This window comes from Ictidomys tridecemlineatus, chromosome 7 (assembly GCF_052094955.1).
Source record: "Ictidomys tridecemlineatus isolate mIctTri1 chromosome 7, mIctTri1.hap1, whole genome shotgun sequence".
Classification (NCBI taxonomy): domain Eukaryota; kingdom Metazoa; phylum Chordata; class Mammalia; order Rodentia; family Sciuridae; genus Ictidomys; species Ictidomys tridecemlineatus.
This window is the reverse complement of record NC_135483.1, coordinates 47,931,044-47,950,821: the sequence shown is the minus strand read 5'-3', so window position 1 is coordinate 47,950,821 and position 19,778 is coordinate 47,931,044. Positions and strand designations below refer to the sequence as shown.

The following is a 19,778-nucleotide window of genomic DNA, read 5'->3' as shown; positions in this document are numbered from 1 at the left end:
TTAAAGAAATCAGGGTTTAATGTGTATTTTGAAGCTCTGTGATAAGATCTGCTAATTTCTTTAATTAGGCCCTTTTTGCTTGCTGGAATTCAAAATGTACTTCTGGTCATAGCTCAAGGTTCCATTGTCTTATGATTACTTTCACAGTCAGTTGCCACACCCCATAAAGTAATTTATCTTTTCTCTTCCCCTACATCATTGAAACAAGTTCAATTAACCAGCATTTGCCAGATGACAGGTATTAATTTTTCATAGATGAAAGAGGCACGACCCCTGAGGAGCCAATATTCCATTTACAAAAGAGACGTGATACTTCAATAAAGAGCAATTTTTGGGGAAGACCAGAAAATAAAAGATAATTTCAGTAGCAAGTGATAGGAGATTTTCACTTTGTCCCACATTGTTTTATGCATTCTATGTCTTTACATATTTTTCTTCCACTACTTATAAACTCCATAAGACCAGGAAGGCAGTTCACTGTAAGAAGCCCATAATCTGGAGTGAGGGGTGGAAAATCAAACATAAACCATAGATTTGGAATCAGGCAGCCCTCCCTAAACTTGATTTTGCTACCTCTTTGTTGAACAATCTGAAGCACATAACTTATCTCTAATATTCAGTTCTAATCCATAAAGCAAGCTTAATAACACATGCTTTTCATATTTATATTAAGGATTAAATGAAATTATATACATGCATTTCCTAGTGCAATGCTAGATGAATGGCATTTCATTATAGTGAGCAATCAACGAATAGTTATTGAATATGATGTATTCATTCTCCATTTCATTTTCTCATTTATTTTCTCATACAGAAAGAATGAATACAGATATTGGTATAGGTATTATGAATACACACATATCCACATATATGTAATTGCTTTTTCTAGGATGCTCCGTTTAGGGAATAACCAATTGCTCCAATTTATTTCATCAAAATCCTTTAATTTATGGTTTTTGAAAACTATTTGCAAGATTGGAAAATTATGCATATAAAATAACCTTGAAATATATTAATTGGAGGAAAGAGACAGATGCAGAAACAGATGAACTAGACTGATAAAGATTTCCAGAAATGCATTACAGAAGTCAGTAGTCCTCATATTTTTTCTAGAAATGACTAAATTAAATAAGATAGTTCCTTAATTCATAGCAAATAAAAGAACTAAATAATGTATCAAAGACTTGAAAAAATAAGTAGAGTAACAGAAAACTAATGTGAATTATTATTAAAGTTCTTAGGGTTGCAAACATTTGTAAGTTTTCTTAGTTGATCTGAAGCATGATGGTGTTGGTGAAAAAAAGGTATATAATTTTCTAGACACTGGTTAGTCCATTTTCTGCGGTTGTAACTGAATATGATAGACTGAGTATTATATAAAGAATAAAGAGTGTTTTTAAAATTTATTTAATTATTTATTTTAATTAGGTATATATGACAGCAGAATGCATTTTGATTCATTGTACAAAATTGCAGCACAACTTTTCATTTCTCTGGTTGTACACCATATGTGCGGTCATACATTCACCTAGGGTAATGATGTCCATCTCATTCCACCATCTTTCCTGCCCCCATTTCCCCTCCCTCCTCCCTCCTCTTTGCCCAATCACAGTTTCTCCATTTTCCCCATGCCCCACCTCACCCCATTACGTATTAGCATCCATTTATCAGAGAGAACATATGGCCTTTGGTTTGGGGGGGATTGAATTACTTTGCTAAGCATAATATAGAATAAAGGTTTATTTAGTTCATAGAATCAGAGGCTGGAAAGTCTAAGAGTATGGCTTTGGTATCTGTCCAGCATCTGGTGAGGACCTTCTTGCTGGGCCATGGCAGGTAGGAGACTATCACAGAGGGAGACAGGAAAAGCTTGCTAACTAATTGCATCATGATCACCCCATTCTCATGACCTCATCTAATGCTAATTACCTCCAAAAGCTGCATCTCCAAACACCATCAGCATAAAACTTTGGGGATTCAGATTCCAATGTTTTTGGAGGACACATTCAAACCATAATGTCCAGAGTTTCTAAGGCCTGGCACCATTGACTTTTCAAGTTAGATCATTCTTTGCATGATGGTTGCAGGCTATCCTCTGTGTTTTTGAATGTTTAACAGACCAAATGTCCACTATGTACCAGTAGCACCATGCATTACAAGTTGTCACGCACAAAAGAAAATGTCTCAAGATATTCCAAATGTCTCCTCCAGGGCACAATCACCTCTGTTAAGAACCACTGAGCTGGACAGTTAGCTGAAGAGTCTTTGTCTCTGAATAGACTTGACCCAAAGGTGATTAAAATAAATTGAAATATTTTTCACCACATAAATCGGATGCATGGATGTTTTTATATAGGCAGATGGCATCATCCCTTGTGTCTAATTTCCTTTTTAGATTATATCTCATGTTGCAGCAAAAGGCACAATCATCATTTTTGTTGACTGTATCAGAATGTAATAACATTTATCACCAAATCAGTGAACTCTTTAGAGAGAGCAAGTCTGAAATTATTTAATATAACTTCTTCTTTTTAACAAAAATCTTACAGTGATACTTCGGGAAAAATAAATTAAGATTATCTGTAAGATGCAACCAGACTCCTAGTTCCTGTAATGTCATTCTTGCCTAAAAACTAGCTAATGTAATTTATTCTAAGAAATTCATTTTTATTTCATTCATCAATTTGCTGATCTTGTTTAGTAATTCTAAACTCAACCTCTGTAATCATGCAAAACAGAATTATACTCAACAGAACAAATTATTTTTATATGACAGTATGTTTGCTTTTGTGCATAATTTTGTGTTACGTTTTTTGTTGAAGAATTTATGTACAGAAAAAGAATAAGACATTGTTTCTCTGAAGATAGTATCACTGATGTCTTCTAAAATACTGTAACATATGTGTATATTCCTCCTAGGACAAATTCATCCTGAATATTAAATCAAGATGCCATCTCTAACTGGAAACTTGAAATTTATTCTTCTACCTTAGACTTCTCCCATAAGCTGCATATTCAAATACCCAACAGCTTCCTTTTTCACTTTTGTTTGGATACTAATAGGCACTTCAAAATTAACAAAACTTTGAATCTTCCCTCAGAAGCCTGAGCTTCTGGCAATCTTCCCTATTTTAGCAAATGATTATTACATCCTTCCAATTATGTGCCCTCACTCTTTTAAAGTCTATGCAGAATCCATCTACTTATCATCACTAAAACTCTAACTCCTTGGTCCAAGCCAGCCTACCATCATCTTTCCCTGGAATTGTTCTCATGGCTTTCTTTGTGATCCCTTTGATTCTTTCCCTGTCACCCTATAGTCTTTTCACAACATCAAATCAGAACAGTGCTCTTCAAATATAAAGTTGTCCCCTGTATCACTCAGAGTAAAAGCCAAAGTCCTAACTTTGACCAACAAGACCATGCCCACTCTCCCTCTTCTCCGTTCTCCACTTTATCTGCCAACTTCTCATTCTCTTCTCTCATTTGCTCATTCTACTCTGGCCACATTTGACTCTTTGCCTTAAATATCCCAAATATAGTCTGGCTCAGCACTTTGTGTTTACTGCTCTTCTGCCTGATATGCTGTTTCATCCCACCAACTCAGTTCTTCCCCATGCTATTTCCTCCCTTTATTGAAACTTTTGCTCAAGTATCCTCTTATCATTTGAAATTTTCCTGACTGCCCTATGTATAAAAGGGCAAATCTCATACCTGAACTATGCCTTCCCTCACTTGCAATTTTTTGTATTATTTCTGTATATAGTGTACATATTTGTTTATTGTCTTTTTTGATTCTTAATGCAAGTTTCTTTTTGGGGTGGGTGGTACCAGGGATTAAACACAGGGTTCAACCATAAGCAACATCTCCCAGCCCTATTTTGTACGTTATTTAGAGACAGAGTCTCACTGAGTTGTTTAGTGCCTTGCCATTGCTGAGGCTGGCTTTGAACTCATGATCCTCCTGCCTTAGGCTCCTGAGCCACTGGGATTATAGGTGGGCACTACCAAGTCCAGTGGGAGTTTCTTAGAGAGTTTTACTATTATCTTTCTTATTTAACACTATATCCTCAGTATCTGGAAAAGAGCCTGACAATAATGTGTTCCATCAACATTGTTGAGCAAATATGGTGGACGTGGACACGTGAGTTAAAAAATTAGAGTAGTTCCCAATCTTGTCAGGGAAATGTTTAAAGAAATAGGAACTCAAAGTATCATTTGAAAGAAGTTAGGCTAGGATGAGGATGAACTTGTTGAAGAAGAGGATCAAGGCTTGATGACTTTACAGTATAGGCAACTAAAAGGTGAAATGACGTTTTCCAGATGGAGGAGATGAGAGTATGGATCAGATCATTAATGTATAGTTGTCTGAAACCACATACTACTTTTAAGGAGTGAGCAATAATTGTGACCAGAGCCTCAGATAATTGGAAAGACCAGCAGAAGATGGAAAGAGACAGTAGTTTGGAGATGACTGAGCAGTAAAGCAATTTTCTCAAATTCTCAAATTCATAATGTTTAAATTATAAAATTCATGATCTTCAATAATTGCACCTAACTTTTCCCAACTGCTAGTTTGTCTGCATCAGTGGGCTTTAACTATTAGAAAAAATGTCTAATAGCAAGCTGATTAAAAATATGCAATCTTGTTCTTACAAATAATATTCCTGACTCTATTTAAAACTCTGTAAAAATGAAGGCACTATACTCTATGCAATGTATCCTTAAAGATGAGGTTTATGGATTTTGGAGAATTCAAGTGAAATTGGAGGAAAAATACAAAGCGTTGCTTGCCAGAGGCATGTTTTCTTTACATTTTCTTTCATCAGACTATTTCTGAGGCACTGTGTTATAAAGACATAGTTCCATGATGAATTTACTTTTGAATTTCCTATTGGGTCACCTGTCTGTCCTTTAGTCAATCAACTCTTAGAATGAGTGTCTTGTGAATTTAGGCCCTGGCACATACACAGAGCTTTCAAAAAATGTGTTGCTCTGTTTGAAACTGGCATGAGGACCTTAGCTACACATACATATAACTACAAACTTCCTGGTCTTTATTAATTGCTTATTGTGTTCAAGATACTGGACTAAGTTCTATCAAGAATGAAATAAGAGAAAAGAGAGAATTGGATGCACTATTTCCACGCAAGGGATTTTGGTTCTAAAGCATCTATGATGAGGTCAATCCATTAATGTGTCCTGTTTTAGATGAATGACCCCAAATTCCTTCTTTTAAAAACATGATACCATCTGAAATTTGAAAAAAAAACTGTATTGTTCAGGAATAATTTTTCAGCAATCTGGCTTATTATGAAAAGATAAAGTTTTCATGAAGCACTCTTCTGATTGAGCTCTTCTTAAACCTGTTAATGTCAGTTTTAAATAAAGGAAAACAGACTTCAAGCCCAGGATCTCATGATCAGCATCAGGAGCCTCACTAATCAATAAAAGGAGAAGGACTTATCAAAACACATACAGCATGACTTCTGAGATTCATGAATGCCTGATCAGGAGAGCTTTACTCAAAGAAGTTATGATTTAACATGAAAAATAGATGATAGAAAAGTCAACAAGCAATAGGTGTGCATAAGAAGGGAAAGCATTCCTAAGTAGTATTCATAAGAAGGGAAAGTCGTACTCAGTCCTGAAAGATGAGTAGGATTTTCATAGACACCTTTTGGAAGAGAGAAATAGTCATTGCTGGGATGGCATGTTTATATAATAGTATAAATAATACAAAATAACAATAACACAAATAATAATAGTTTCTGCTTCCATCATTTATTGAACCTAATGGTGGTCTTGATGTGGCACTAGGTATTAGCTTTATTGTCTTATTAAATTCTTATAATGATCCTGTAAGGTATAGGGGAGAAGTTAAAGAGATGAAGAGACTTAACTCCGATGGGAATGGAGTTCCCCTTAGTGGAATGGGCTGGCTGATAAATAAAAACTAAGAGAAATAAAATGGTAAAACAAAACAAAAAAAAAAAAAAAAACATAGAACACAGAAAGTAATTGCAAAAGCAGGGGCAGGACAGGCAAGCTGATAGTATGGATGGAGTTTCTAGACAAAATGGAGCCCACACCTACTCTATTTATATGGGAAAACATGAGAGAGATTCTACAGAATGTTCTTCTCCAAAAAAAGGCTTAAGGTGGGTGTTCAGTGGTTACGCCCATCTCCAGAGCTACTATGAGGAACCTTCCTAGCAGAGCGGAGAGAAAGGTCATGTGCATTGGGCAATCTGATGCCGTGGAAGAGCCATGGATAGTTCACAGTACCAGGCCTAATGCTCCTTGGCTTCAGGGCGAGAGAAGATCCTCATGTATTTCACGGATGGCTTCCCGCACTTAACTGAACCTGATTGTTTACAATTGATTTCCCCTGGGAACATAGATGTAAACTAGTTGATCTGGTTCTATATAACATTTGATGGAATACTGAACAGTTCTGTTCAAATGAAGGATTTGTTAATATGTCAAAACACACTCTGCTGTCATGTATATCCAAAAAGAACAACTTTTTAAAAAATGAAAGATTTGTTTTGAGCAGGCCTTGAATCCAAGTTTAAATAATTTAGTTGATTTGTGCTTATCATCTTTTTCTATAGAAAATGGAGATATTCCAGAAATCTCCTGTTAAAAAACAAAACCTTATTTATGAGTATTTCTTTGAGAGTTCTATGCAATAGACCAGGCGAATGAACCAAAGGCGGAATCCCAATCAAGAGTGCAATAAAAGTGGATAGGACTGTGTTGGACCTAGGATCTCCTTAATCCTGAACATTTATTTTGGGAGGAAAATATCAGAAAGCAAAGTTGCAAAGACTTTTAAAATTCTAAGTTTAGAAATATATAGTTGTAAAATGTACACCTATTTTCATGGAGTAAGTAAAAACAGTCAATGACTTAATGTAGTCCACTGTGCAGTGGGTAAATGAAAAGGAAAGCACAGACAAGTTAGAAAGAGCAGTACATCAGGCATAGAGATGACCTATTCCAGGAATTCCATCTGGAATCCAGGTGTAATCGCAAAAAAAAAAAAAAAAAAAAAACAGACCTCCAAATAAAGAAGAGTAGAAAGAGAACTGCAGCCAACTGGGGACCAAGTAAGGTACAGACCTTCTTTCAAGGGCAGCACTGAGATACTGAAGTGCAATAAGGAGCCAACTTCCAGGAGAAGCAGCCAAGACTGCTTCTAAAGCCCACTTTTCTGGACCTTGATAAGTGGTTGTTGATCTCCATTCCAAGAAAGGAGTTGGGCATTCTGCAGACCTGGAGACTCATCTCAGTAACTTTTTTGGGTAAGAGTCAGGAAAGATCCGACAGACCTCTCCTAATTCCCTTGTTTGAAAAGGAGATGATTTCCTTATAAGTTTGAGTAGCATTACCTACTTAGACCACAATTTTATGATAACCTGTCTCTGATCTTTAAAAAGTCTTCCTAGAGTCCTAGACATGAGTCAAAACCCAAACCTTGGCTGCCTGGGCACTTATGAGTTCCTACTAGATCTAGAGTCCAGAATTTTTGCTGTTTTCTAGTACAGTTTCTGTAATGTGGAATATTGGTGATTTATTAGTTTGTGCTTTTCAAGAGAGATAAATCAATTAAAATTAGTTAACTATGTTCCTGGGCTGAGAAGTGGTTCCACTCCCTTAGAAATATATTCTGGTAGTTTCCAGACAGTTTCAATTTTCCTAAATTGAAATCTGTTATAAGATAAAATGTTTTCTATTAAATTTGATAAGTTTAAGTAAAACTACATGATATACTTCCATCAAAGGAAATGAGTATCATTCTTCAAAGCAGGATCGATTTGCAACTGTGACAGATGATGTTTTTTCAAATTTAGCTGCAATTCAACAATGGTATTTTGATATCTTTGAAATAATTGACATAAAGAGTGATTCTCTATTTTAAACTGTGTTTTATTTCACTTTGGTACTACATAAATAGAAATATTCCGGAGGGCTCTTATTTTTTCAGTTTTGCTTTTGTAAACTACTTTGCATCAAAAATTAAAAACTGCTTTTTTAACAAAAAGAATCAAAATTTAAAACAAAGCATTTTCTCATTTTTATATTGGAAAACATTTGTTCTTCCTTTTGAGACTAAATTGTATGATGCATAATAGATCACCTATACTATTTCACATATTTTTAATTGACAAACCTTTATTACAAGCAAATAGATTATATTTTCTTTGGGTTTTGGCTTTCAGAATTCCTGAAGACTTGACAATCAAGCTAAACACTAATTGCTTTACTGGGTAATATCTTTGCTGAGATCATTATAATCCACTAAATGAAAGCTCAGAGGCAGGTGTTGTTCTACAATAGTCATAACTTTAAAATCTTCCATCTCTGATTACTATAGACTCATGGTGAAATTGCCCATTATTCTCAGAAAACCAAAATAAAGACAATGCAATTTAATATAAATATTTATATTAATAATGCTAATAAATAATTATTGTTGTTTATAAAAATGTAATTATCCTTTAAATATGACATTGTCTTTTGCTTTATAAAATCATTATTATACTTTGCAATGAGAGAATGTTACCATTTTTAACAACCGCACTTGGCCAAATGAGAAGTTGTCAATCTTATGTTAGTCCCCATTCTCTGTCTTTGAAGCCAGACAAAACACCGAAAATCTAGAATAGGAACTAATGCTATATATATCAATGGGAACTTCTGTGGATTTTCTTTCCATCAGGCCCCAGGACTTAAAAACCTTATGTATAACCTATTCATTGCCTGATTTTTAGAAGAAAGAATGGGGAAAGAAGCAAATTAGAATTAAAGAGTTCTTTAGCATCTATGACATTTTCCTTAGAGGATTAACGTTCTATCTTGGTTTCAATCAATACCCAAAGAGCTGGATTTAAAATATCATTGATTGCAGAAATATATATTACAATGTAATGCCTCAAAGTAGTATTAGCATACCGGTGATAATTTAAACATTCCTTATGCCAAATCTACCATGCAATACAGATTTTTTCTCCTATTCTCCAGAACTGATTTTGGCATTATTTAGTTATTTTATAAAATATTTCTATATTTTGTTATCCCTTTGTATAACCTCAAAGTTTCAGGATCAATTACTTATGACACTGAGAATCCCCATTTATAAATGGCACTGTTTTCTACTATTCCAGGAGCTGATAAAATTGAAAAGTATCCTGTGTAACTTGACAGTCTTGTGAAAATGTGGGGTGCCTTGAGTTGTGTTCTAATCGAACAGTGGCACGTTTGATGTTCTGTTGTTTTCTTTTTCTTCTCCCCCTTCTAGTGAAATCAGACGAGCTACAGACAATCAAGAAAGAACTAACCCAGATCAAAACTAAAATTGACTCCTTGCTAGGGCGCCTGGAGAAGATTGAGAAGCAGCAGAAGGCAGAGGCAGGTAAGTGAAGAGAATCTGTGGCCACAGACAGGTTGATATTAAACCAATGAAACCATCAATCACAGACACTATTATAGCCCTGGGGAGACACTTGCTAAGTTTACTAAAAATTTAATACAGATACACAAAGTCTTTAAGCTAAGAACTGCAACAATGGGATATGATTTCATTACTTTTAGAAAACAGGAACTAATTTCTCTAACATGTATATGAAAAGGAAAAGTATTTTGATAGCATGCTCAGAAATAATTGGATTATAATTGAAAGCTTATTTTTAATATCAAGTAAACTTTAAGACAACAAAAATCAACAATGCTATCAGACCAAAATAATTTTCATATTTCAGTAAATTGACTGGAGCAAAATTTAACAGGTTTCAAAAATCATTCTAAATCCCAACTCCTGCCATTGCTGCCACCCCATGAAACTTCAGTGCCAAATTTCAGGAACGTGGAGTACAACAGCATGCAGCTAACCACCCACAGGCCAAGTTATTTGATCAAGTCCTTTGCAACTTAAAGACCTATCTCCTTTGAATTATCAGATCTTACACTAGCTACATTCTTATACAATTGTAATGCTCTTTTTATGTGGCTACAGATGTTTGAATAATCACAGACTATGAAAACAGGAATAATAAAGAGCTAGTCCATGGTTTGATGATCTTCTTCTATAAGTCATTAGATATCTCAGAGGCCTCCTTAAAGATGAGGTGGGAGTTAAGAGGAGGTGATAAATTTATGCCTCCTCCAAGTCCAACCCTTATTCCAACCAGCACAACTCTACCTGTATTGCTTTTATATATCAAGATTCCATCATATATAAATAAAACAAAATTTACATTAAAAAATATTCCATATAAGTCTTAATTTGCTGGAAGAGTTTGTGTTCTATATGTGTAATAAGAACTGGAATGCATTCTGCTTTCATATATAACAAATTAGAATAATAAATAAATAAATAAAAATCAATAAACACACGATTCTAAAAGTCATTAATAAATCCCACCTCCACATCTCACAGAAGAGAAAACAAAGGCTCTGGAAGGTAAATTAACTTTTCTATAGTCACATGTCTAGTTAGTGATAGACCTGAGTCTAGTGACCAAATCCAGTGTCCTCCAATTTTTACCTTAATTTCACATTTTCCACTGGGGTTGGTCCCAGTATTTCTCTAAAGTGCATTAGTCAGGTAGCATCTAAATTATGAGAACTGACTGAAACCTCCAGCCCTTGAATTGGAGAGAACAAGAGTCAGCTGGTTTTTGACTCATCATGGAGGTGAGGATCAGAGCTCTCTTTGGTGGTGAGCCTTACAGGGTTCAAGAATGAAAAGAAGCCAGAAGTCATGATTATGGTATAGTGGATGCATGAAATAAAAAGTTTAAATTCTCACCGACCACTTCCTGAATTTCAGTTTTCTCTTTTATAAAATGAGGAATAGTATGACCACCTTACATTGTGAGAAATGAATTAAATAGCATATGTAAACTGTACAGCACGGTAACCAACCAGAGCTTTAGGCTTAATAACTGGAGTTATCAGGGATTAGTACCAACACACACAAATTTAAGCAAATATTTACTACTCCAAGATGAGCATCCTTAATTTGAAAATCTGAATTCCAAAATTCAAAATGTTCTGAAATCTGAAACTTTTTAATCACTGATTTTATGCTCAAAAAATTTTGAAATTCTGGGCATTTCAGATTTCAGAATTTATAATTAGGGATTTTCAACCAGTAAAAGTCTATACAAACATTCCAAAATCTAAAAGAGTATGAAACTCTTCCGATCTCAACAATTTCAGATATTTTACCTGAACTTTCAATCAGCTCATTTTTACAAAAATACAAGCCATGTCTGTAGCATGTAATAGATTCTCACTAATATTTGCTAAGTTAATATAGATGAGAAATGATAGATAAAATTGTTATCTATCATTTCTATCTAAAAATTCCTATGATGAATATATTTTTATACTGAGAAAATATATACTGCCTACACTTCTTAGTAAAGAAATTTAGATTTTGGAAAGTTTTTATGTGGTTTTTGTGGCACTAATCAAGTGTTCCTGTAACTGAAATATCCTGTGATGTTGCCTAAATCAATATTTCCCTTTGAGGAACTTGTGTGAAATTCATTATTATGTAAAACAACCCTTACAGCAAAAGACTTTGATAACCAATTTGCACTTCAGTTTAAAGGATTATGGAGAACTCATTTAAATATAAATCACCTCAAAGAGAAAAATGTGATCCTTATTCTAACATATTATACTTTCCAGCTTCCTGTAATGAATAATACTTTCCACAGATTTTCTTAGAAGATAATCTATATATGTAACACTAAAATTCAAACCTCAGTTTTTGCTTTATGAAAACTGTCATCTTACTTTGGCACATGTCTAAATTTTCCCAGTCAAGACAGTTGCTTTTAGAATGATAAGAGTTGGTCCTCTTATGTTTATGTCTTTCTTATTTTAACATGGTATGACAAAAATAAATGTATTTAAAATTTGTAACTTCATTCTCTTAGAAATTGTCTCTGGAATAGCATCTATATTTATGGAAATAGGATAATCATATTCTATATGCTTTATAGAAAGAAATCAGAGTTGAATAGAAAGGGTTAAAACTACATTATGGAAAATGGAGTGAAATGTGTCCAAATTCCCCCTATATACTTAAGGGAGCACTCATTTTAATAATTCATTGAAAATTAATTGGTAGCTAGTATTTACTCTTCATCATGGCTCTTTTATACACATTTCATTCCCAATATACTATTAGTCATTTGATAATGAAGGTTCCCAGCATAGATGTAGGAACAGGAGGGAAATGAAGGACCCGAAACAAGACACCACAGGAGATGGCAAATTCAAAGCCAGCCTCAGCAACTTAGTGAGGCCCTCAGCAAGATCCCATCTCAGAATAAAAGATAAAGGGAACTAGAGATGTGTCTCAGTGGTTAAATGCCCCTGAATTCAATCCCCCAAACAAACAAACAAAAAAAAGAAGACATGACAGGACGTGGAGCATGCCCTGAATTCAAGTTTCATAGTATCATATTTTTTTTCAATGACTTTGGGGCAGGTAGATAACAAGCAAATTTGAGAGCAATTGAAAACTGGGGGCGAGGTGAAAGTTTACACTGTTATGATAGAAATACCAAACATCCTCACCTTCAGCTGTCAGATCACTGGGGCAGGTGCTGGAAGAGTCTTTAGTTGGGAACATGAGCAATCCGGGAGTTCCCAGAGAGGTGGTCAACAAGGTCACATACAGAAAGAGTATCCTTCTATCTTTCAAAACAGCAATGTTTTAATACTCTACTGTAAATGTGAGAAAGCAGAGATCACCAAATAGAAAGAAACATAACAAATACTTTTAACCCACGCCCCCCCCCGCAAAAAAATGAGGAAACAAGTTGTACAGAATAAAACTTAAAAACATGAAAAAACATTGATTAATACTCTGAGAGAAATAAGACACAATATTCATTAAATAAGAACACAAAACTATAAAACTGAGGATTTAGAGGGCAGGTTAAAGAGCTTTTAGAAATTAGTGTAACATAAATAAACAATTTAATACAGGGATTGAAATGCAAAATTGGAGAAACTGTTCCAGAAAATAAAATAATAAAATAGAGATGGACAATAGGAAGGAAAGAATATGAAAATTACAGGATTAATATCAGAATAACAGGATTCCAGAAATAAAAGAAGAAGAGAAGTACCGTCAAAAGAATTTTTCAGGAAAAAAAGAAATATCAAAACTAAAGGAAATAGGGCTGGGGTTGTAGCTCAGTGGTAGAGTGCTTGCCTAGCATGTGTGAAACACTGGGTTCAATTCTTAGCACCACATATAAATAAAATAAAGGTACATTGATAACTAAAAAAAAAATTAAAAAATGAATCTGAAAGAAATAGTTAACTGGATTAAAAAGATCCACCAAGTACCTGAAAATAGATGTACATCCAAGCATGTAATTGTAATATCGAAGAACAGAGAGACAAAAAGAAGATTCTATAAACATCCAGTGAAAATTAAAGGGGAGAGGAAGGAGAGAACAGTGTTCATATAAAGAAGTAGGAATTAGAAAGCCTTAGCATGGAGTCTTTCAACAGCCATACCAAAAGCTACAAGGCAATGAAAACATGATGTTTTACAGTGGAAAGTCCCTTTAGTTGGTGGTTCCTGGTTAGTTATGCTTTAGTTTTCCTAGGCTGTGTCCGTTCTCTCTGAGTTGAGTTTCATTTACTTCCATAGGAACCAAAAGCATGGAAACTGCCTCAATTAATTATTTTAATGCACCCTTTCTGTGAAAAGTATTGGGAAATGCACTTCACCAAAACAAGGAGGAAAACTAAGAAAGAGGGAAGCATGGTTTTTCTAAAGTAAGGAATCCAAGGGTGGGTGGTGAAGGGACTCATCCGAAGATAAAGAAGATTCCAGAAGATAAGCTATGCAAAAGACCTAGAAGGAAATGAGTCCAGACCAGGACTTCATGCAGGCTCTGGAAGACCTTTATAAGACAAGGACTTTGATGGAGTAACTAGTGAGTAGAAGAGTAAATTGGTTGAGATGAAATTTACACAGTGAGGGAGGGAGGGGTAAATTTACATAAATACATAAAGAAATAGTAGGTAACTAATTTTTTATTCCTAAGCAGTTTCTAATTCTAAATAAAGTGAATTATTGTTCAGGAAAGAAAAACTATTCATTTTATAATAACAACTTAGCTGTGCAAAGTGTTTCCATAGTTCAAATTATGCAAAAACTAGAAACTGATCTAATCAGATTTACGTTATTACAATCTAGGGATATGAGAACTGAGTGGCAATTGTAGGACCAAGACCTGAATTCATAGTTTCCTAAAAGTAATGTCAACAGATAATGTATGAAGCTGGTCAAGAAGCAGCCAAGTCATTGAGAAATGTGAGGGCCTATTTTATTTTATTTTTTATTGATTTTTTTAAATAAATGACAGTGGAATGCATTACAATTCTTATTACACGTATACAGCACAATTTTTCATATTTCTGGTTGTATATAAAGTATGTTGACACCAATTTGTCTTCATACATGTACTTTGGATAATGATGTCTATCACATTCCACCATCCTTGCTAATCCGTGAGGGCCTATTTTAAAAGCATCAGCCAAGTGAGTAAAAAATCTTTAAGGAGTTTGTATGGTGATCAGATAGGAAAAGCAGACTGCTATTTTCCATAACAATCCTAATAGAAATATTTAACTACAAAAATCATATATTTTTAAAGAAGCTAAGTTTAAGGGAGAAAAAAAAATGGAGTCATCTTCAGCAACAGGATCAAAATTTATCCAAGGGCTTATTGGAGACCTATCCCTCTTGTACCTATTCCTCATTTGTGAAAGCAATTTTGCTCAGGACACTTCATGAAAACAGCCAGGAAGATTTTATTGAAGCCTTAAAAAAAAAAAAAGAGCTAGAATGCCACCCATAAAAGACAGGGGGACTTTCTAGTGTTAGAAGAGCTCATGGAAAATTATTGGAGGACAAAAAGGGAGTGAGATGGGGGTATTCCGTGTGATAGGGAAATTGTGTTTGCTAATTGGCTCTTAACAAAGAGAGAATGAGGCCCTCTTTTTCTTGATGATTGTATGTCAAAAAGATGACTCCTTGAACTTAAGGAAAATGTTTGTGGGTTGTTAAAAGATATACACCTCAAATGGACAGAAAAAGAACTTAAAATTTCCAGTGTTCAAAAGTAAATATTTTCTGAGAAAGCCTGTGACCAGCAAGAAACCTGTCTAAAGTTTAATCAAGTAGAAGGGAACATGAAAGTCATTTTGGCACTAACTCAATTACACTCTTTGAAATTGAACTCTTTCTCTTCACTTTCCCACTTAAATATACTCTTTGGTCTGCGTCCTGTCTCTGTCAGATTTGCTGTTACATAAATTCTATCAATCAAGTTGCCATCCTCAGCAGCAGCATCTATTCCAGCTGTAGCTTGTGTTTCCAAATCCTGCCTGGGATATCTTTTTACTCTACCCTTTCTCTCTATTCCAAGGCTACTGCCAGTACATAAATGCTTCTCTTCTCTCACATGGTCTGTTAGACTCACATTATTTTTAATAGCTTTATTGAGTCATATTTCACACAGAATAAAATTTACTCATTTCAAGAGAATAATTCAATGACAGTAATTTTACTGAGTAGTGCAACCATCACCACAAATCAGTTAGGACATTTTCATTCCCTTAAGCATTGCCTTTTTAGCTAGTCTCTCCGATTCTAGTTTGTTTCCTCTCCAATTCATCTTCCTTATGGCAAGTAGATTTACATTACTAAAACATCAAAGGCTCCATACAAGAGGGAAACAGAGCTAGGTTCACATCCCACTAGAGACTCACTTCAGTGTACCCGCTGCCTGAAATTTGGAAAAGACTTTGTGAAATGTATAAAATAGGAAAATAATCTCTCTCTCAAAATGGCAAGATTTAAATAAGCACAGCATCTTAGTAATTTTTGAAATTATTTTGTATTGAATTTGTGGACACCTCAACAACCCGGAACATTTCATGTGAACAACTTTGAGGCTATATGCTCAAAGCATGTACTTAGGTAACTGATGTTTAATCTAAAAGCATTCCTCCTCTGTATTTTTTCTAAAATTTATTTATGTGGTTGTTAGTAACACCATCCAAAGTAACACCATCCATAATAAAACGCATATCTCTAAGTGGAACTTATTAGAATCATTGAACTCAATTCATATTAAATGCAGGTGTTGTAACAAATTATTTTTAAAATACAGTTTATACTGATATTCAAAAACAGTGATTCCAGGATACAAGCTTGGCTGCAATAAATAATAGGACTGTTTTTATATCAGCATTATTTCCAACCATCTGCTAAGTACAATTCAGCTAGTAATTATCTAGCAATTAAGCCAGCATGTCAAAAAACTTAATTGCCAACTCAACCAATTTTCAGAGTTATATTAATGATAATAGCTATGCAGCAAACTCAATTTAATAAAAATGCTTTGAACATAAATCCCAACAATTCTAACTTGTTTTCTGAATCATATATAGCTTTTGAAGTAGAAATGAGATGTGCGGAATAATATTTGAATATGAGGATTAAAATTTAATATCAAATTCTTTCCTTTCATGACTTTTTAAAGCCTTAGGCATTTTCCCCTTAAACAGAAATACCTGTCATTTGCTCTTTTTTTTCCTTAGATAGACATTGGTTAGCTAAAACCTGTGCCCCTAACTAAACAGACTTCTTCATCCTTGAACTTAAATATTGTCTGGTTATTGAAGAAATTCAAAGCATTCTCCTGGCATGAATAAGGCTTTTTTTCCAGAGATATATTAGAAAATAGCTCAGACAATAGAATCAGGAATTCTTAAGGTAAAATTCCAACTCTTGCACCTATTATTGTGTGACCATAGGCACCTTCTGAACTTAATTATGCCTCAGTTTCCCTGTATATAAAATGATAAATAAGGTTATACTGTAGTGTATTGCAAGGACTAAAGTTGATGCCTATAAAGTCAAGCACTTCATAGACATTCACCAACTTGCAGTCATTATAATCCTCTTTTTCTGTGTAATTTATAATTTATATAGTATTAGAGTTATGTATTAGGCATAAACTGCCAGCTTTTTAGGTTCTAATCCACTTTTTATAAATAAATCTAATGCAAACTCTTATCTCCACTTGCAAAACAAATGTTATGGCATCCATCACTTTGACTTAAAGCAGCCAACGGAGACCCCAAAAGATACCACCATTCAAAAGCAGCCCTTCTCCCAAAAGCACTTGAACTCTTCACATTTAATTTTTCTCTTGAAGACTTGTCAATATAATCATGAATATTGTCCGTATAGGAAAATCTCAGACCTCACATTTCACTCTGACTTTATGGGATTTTCCTATAGAATATGTCTGGCATGTTTTCTCTCAACTTCTCTTTGGGTTCATACTTTTTCTAACATGATGCCAAATTTAATTGTTATTTTGACTATATGGAAAAATTTTCCACATTTATTTTCATTATTTGATTTAACACAATTCATGAATAAATTCAGCAAGTGTTTAATTTGTGCATGAAGCTAGGAGCCACCAGGGATACAAAGACAAATAAAAATATTTCTGCCCCAGAGAAGCTCTGGTAGCAGATACAAATGCACATACACACACAAACACAAGCATAGTTATAGTCACACATTCACATAATACAAAGTAGAATTATGCAGACAAAAACAATGTTATACAGTATAAAATGAATAAGCAATATCACTCATTTCAAAGAGAAATAACATTAGATATTCATTAAAAATAGAATAAGCTGCTTTGTTTCGATTTCAGCAAAATAATTATTGGATCAAAATTTCTTCTTAAACTACAAACCAACATGTGCTTTCATGTGTGATTTTATTCATGGAATCCATCATTGTTTAGTGATTACAGCATTTCCCAGTGAGGTGATGACAGTCTATGTTGACTACATTTACCAAAGTGCAGGCTGATTATATTTCTGTTAAACTCTTACAAAACAATTACCAGAAACAATTACGATTATAATTAAAACTTCTTTCACCTCAACCCAGATAATGTCTTCCAAGCATTTAGCTTTCAAGTTAATGAACAAATGAAAAAGGATAACTTACAAGATTTTTTGCATTTGAAAGTATTAACACACCACTGCCTTTAAATTATACTATCAAAAGAATTATATGTGTGTTGTATGTGAATACAAAAAACAGAGAGCAATTTAATACTTTATGATTGTCTAAACGTAGACATTAAGAGGTCATATCAAAGCCAAAATTATCTTTGTAATGTATCCTTAGAGATCAGTACAGATGAGTAATTTTGATGTGAATAATTTGTTATATCTATTGAATAATCAACATAGATTCAGCACAAGAACTATTTTGAGCCTTTTATTAATATGTTTGCTTGGTCTTTACAGTTTAAAAGCACATTCACATCTTTTCCCTCATTCCAAAACATAACAACTCTTCAAAAATAATGGTGATTTTTATGTTCAGCTTTTATAGAAGAAAACTGCAGTTAATAGGACCAGTTATTAGCAGAAGTATGGACACTTTTCCTGAATTCTTTCTAATATCTTTTGTTATTTCTTCTATGTATAAAGTATTTAGTGAAGGGTACAGAGCACATCAAAATGTTTCTGCATAACTAAACTGTATTGCTCTTGTCTGTTTGCAAAAGATGGGCATCTGTATTGCCCCCTTTGAGTGTGGCTATGACCCTGTAAAGAAATAGGTCAAATTTTCAGGGAGTTTAAACTCTAATAAGAAAATGGTGAAACAACAACATCCTATAAGACAGCATTTGACTGGGGCTTTGGTTGATCAAAGAAGCAGGAATTATATTCAGCTAGGAAGACAGAAAAGACAGCTTGGATTTCAAAGATAACTGAAACAAATTGATAGATGAAGCCAAATGAGGACTATGCCTCTTCAAAGTCTGGTCTTAGATGGGTTCTTTGAAAATCTGCTATGCTTTCTTGGCCAGAGATTTTACTAGAGAGAAAAAAAAGAAATATTATTTTTCAAAATTAAAAATAAATATTTCTGAAATCATTAGAGACGGATTGGGTATGCCAGACCAAAGGACTTTCTAATAAATGTCAATCTTCAACAAAACACTTAGGTGTCATAAGGAAATGGTAAACACCGTGGCCTATGTTGAAAAAGTTTGGCTTTAGAAAAATAATAAAATTCAGAACACTTTTTACCACATAAAATTACAATTGTCCAACCCCAAATTTCCATCCCTCTGTCTTTTGTGAAGTACTAACACGAGGTCTTGATAGCTGGGACATTTTGAACAGCAACACAGTGATCTAAACTATAAAGAAGGTCGAATGATGAGCACAAAAAGCACTGCTAGAAGAAAGAGTGGAGAGTCAAACCCAGAGTAGCCAAATCCTTTTTTTGGTCCATAAGATCAGCCATAGTAGAGGTAACAGAGTAGAGCAGGAGGTGTGATTAACGTCATAAAAATAAAGACCTTCTTAGTGTTCAAGGTAGTCAGTCCATCATCAGTGGATGCTGGTCATAGGTGTGTGGGTAGATTAGCCTAAGGTCGGGAACCATAAACAGCAATGACACATGGAAGGGAAATGAATAACACCTACAGTTTTCAATAGGAGTTAAATTAAGGAGGTTTTGTATCTCTGTATCTCTTTCCTAATTTCCTTTCCTTTTAATCTAGATACCTGAGTCATCTTCTTTAGATTAACCAGTTTTTTAAATCACTATTTTCCAACTCAATTTGGATGATAATTTTCTAGATTTAGAAAGAAAAATCTTGGTTAGATTT

General features: G+C 34.1%; 1 protein-coding gene across 11 annotated transcripts in view; it reads left to right on the top strand.

The window, feature by feature from the left end:
- Positions 1–19,778, top strand: part of Ralyl (RALY RNA binding protein like) — a 622,839-nt gene that overhangs the window by 563,454 nt on the left and 39,607 nt on the right. For all 11 annotated transcript variants that reach the window (XM_078016965.1, XM_078016963.1, XM_078016964.1 and 8 more), the window contains one exon: positions 9,308–9,421. In XM_078016965.1, the coding sequence (XP_077873091.1) occupies positions 9,308–9,421 (114 nt within the window). The remainder of the gene's footprint in view (positions 1–9,307; positions 9,422–19,778) is intronic.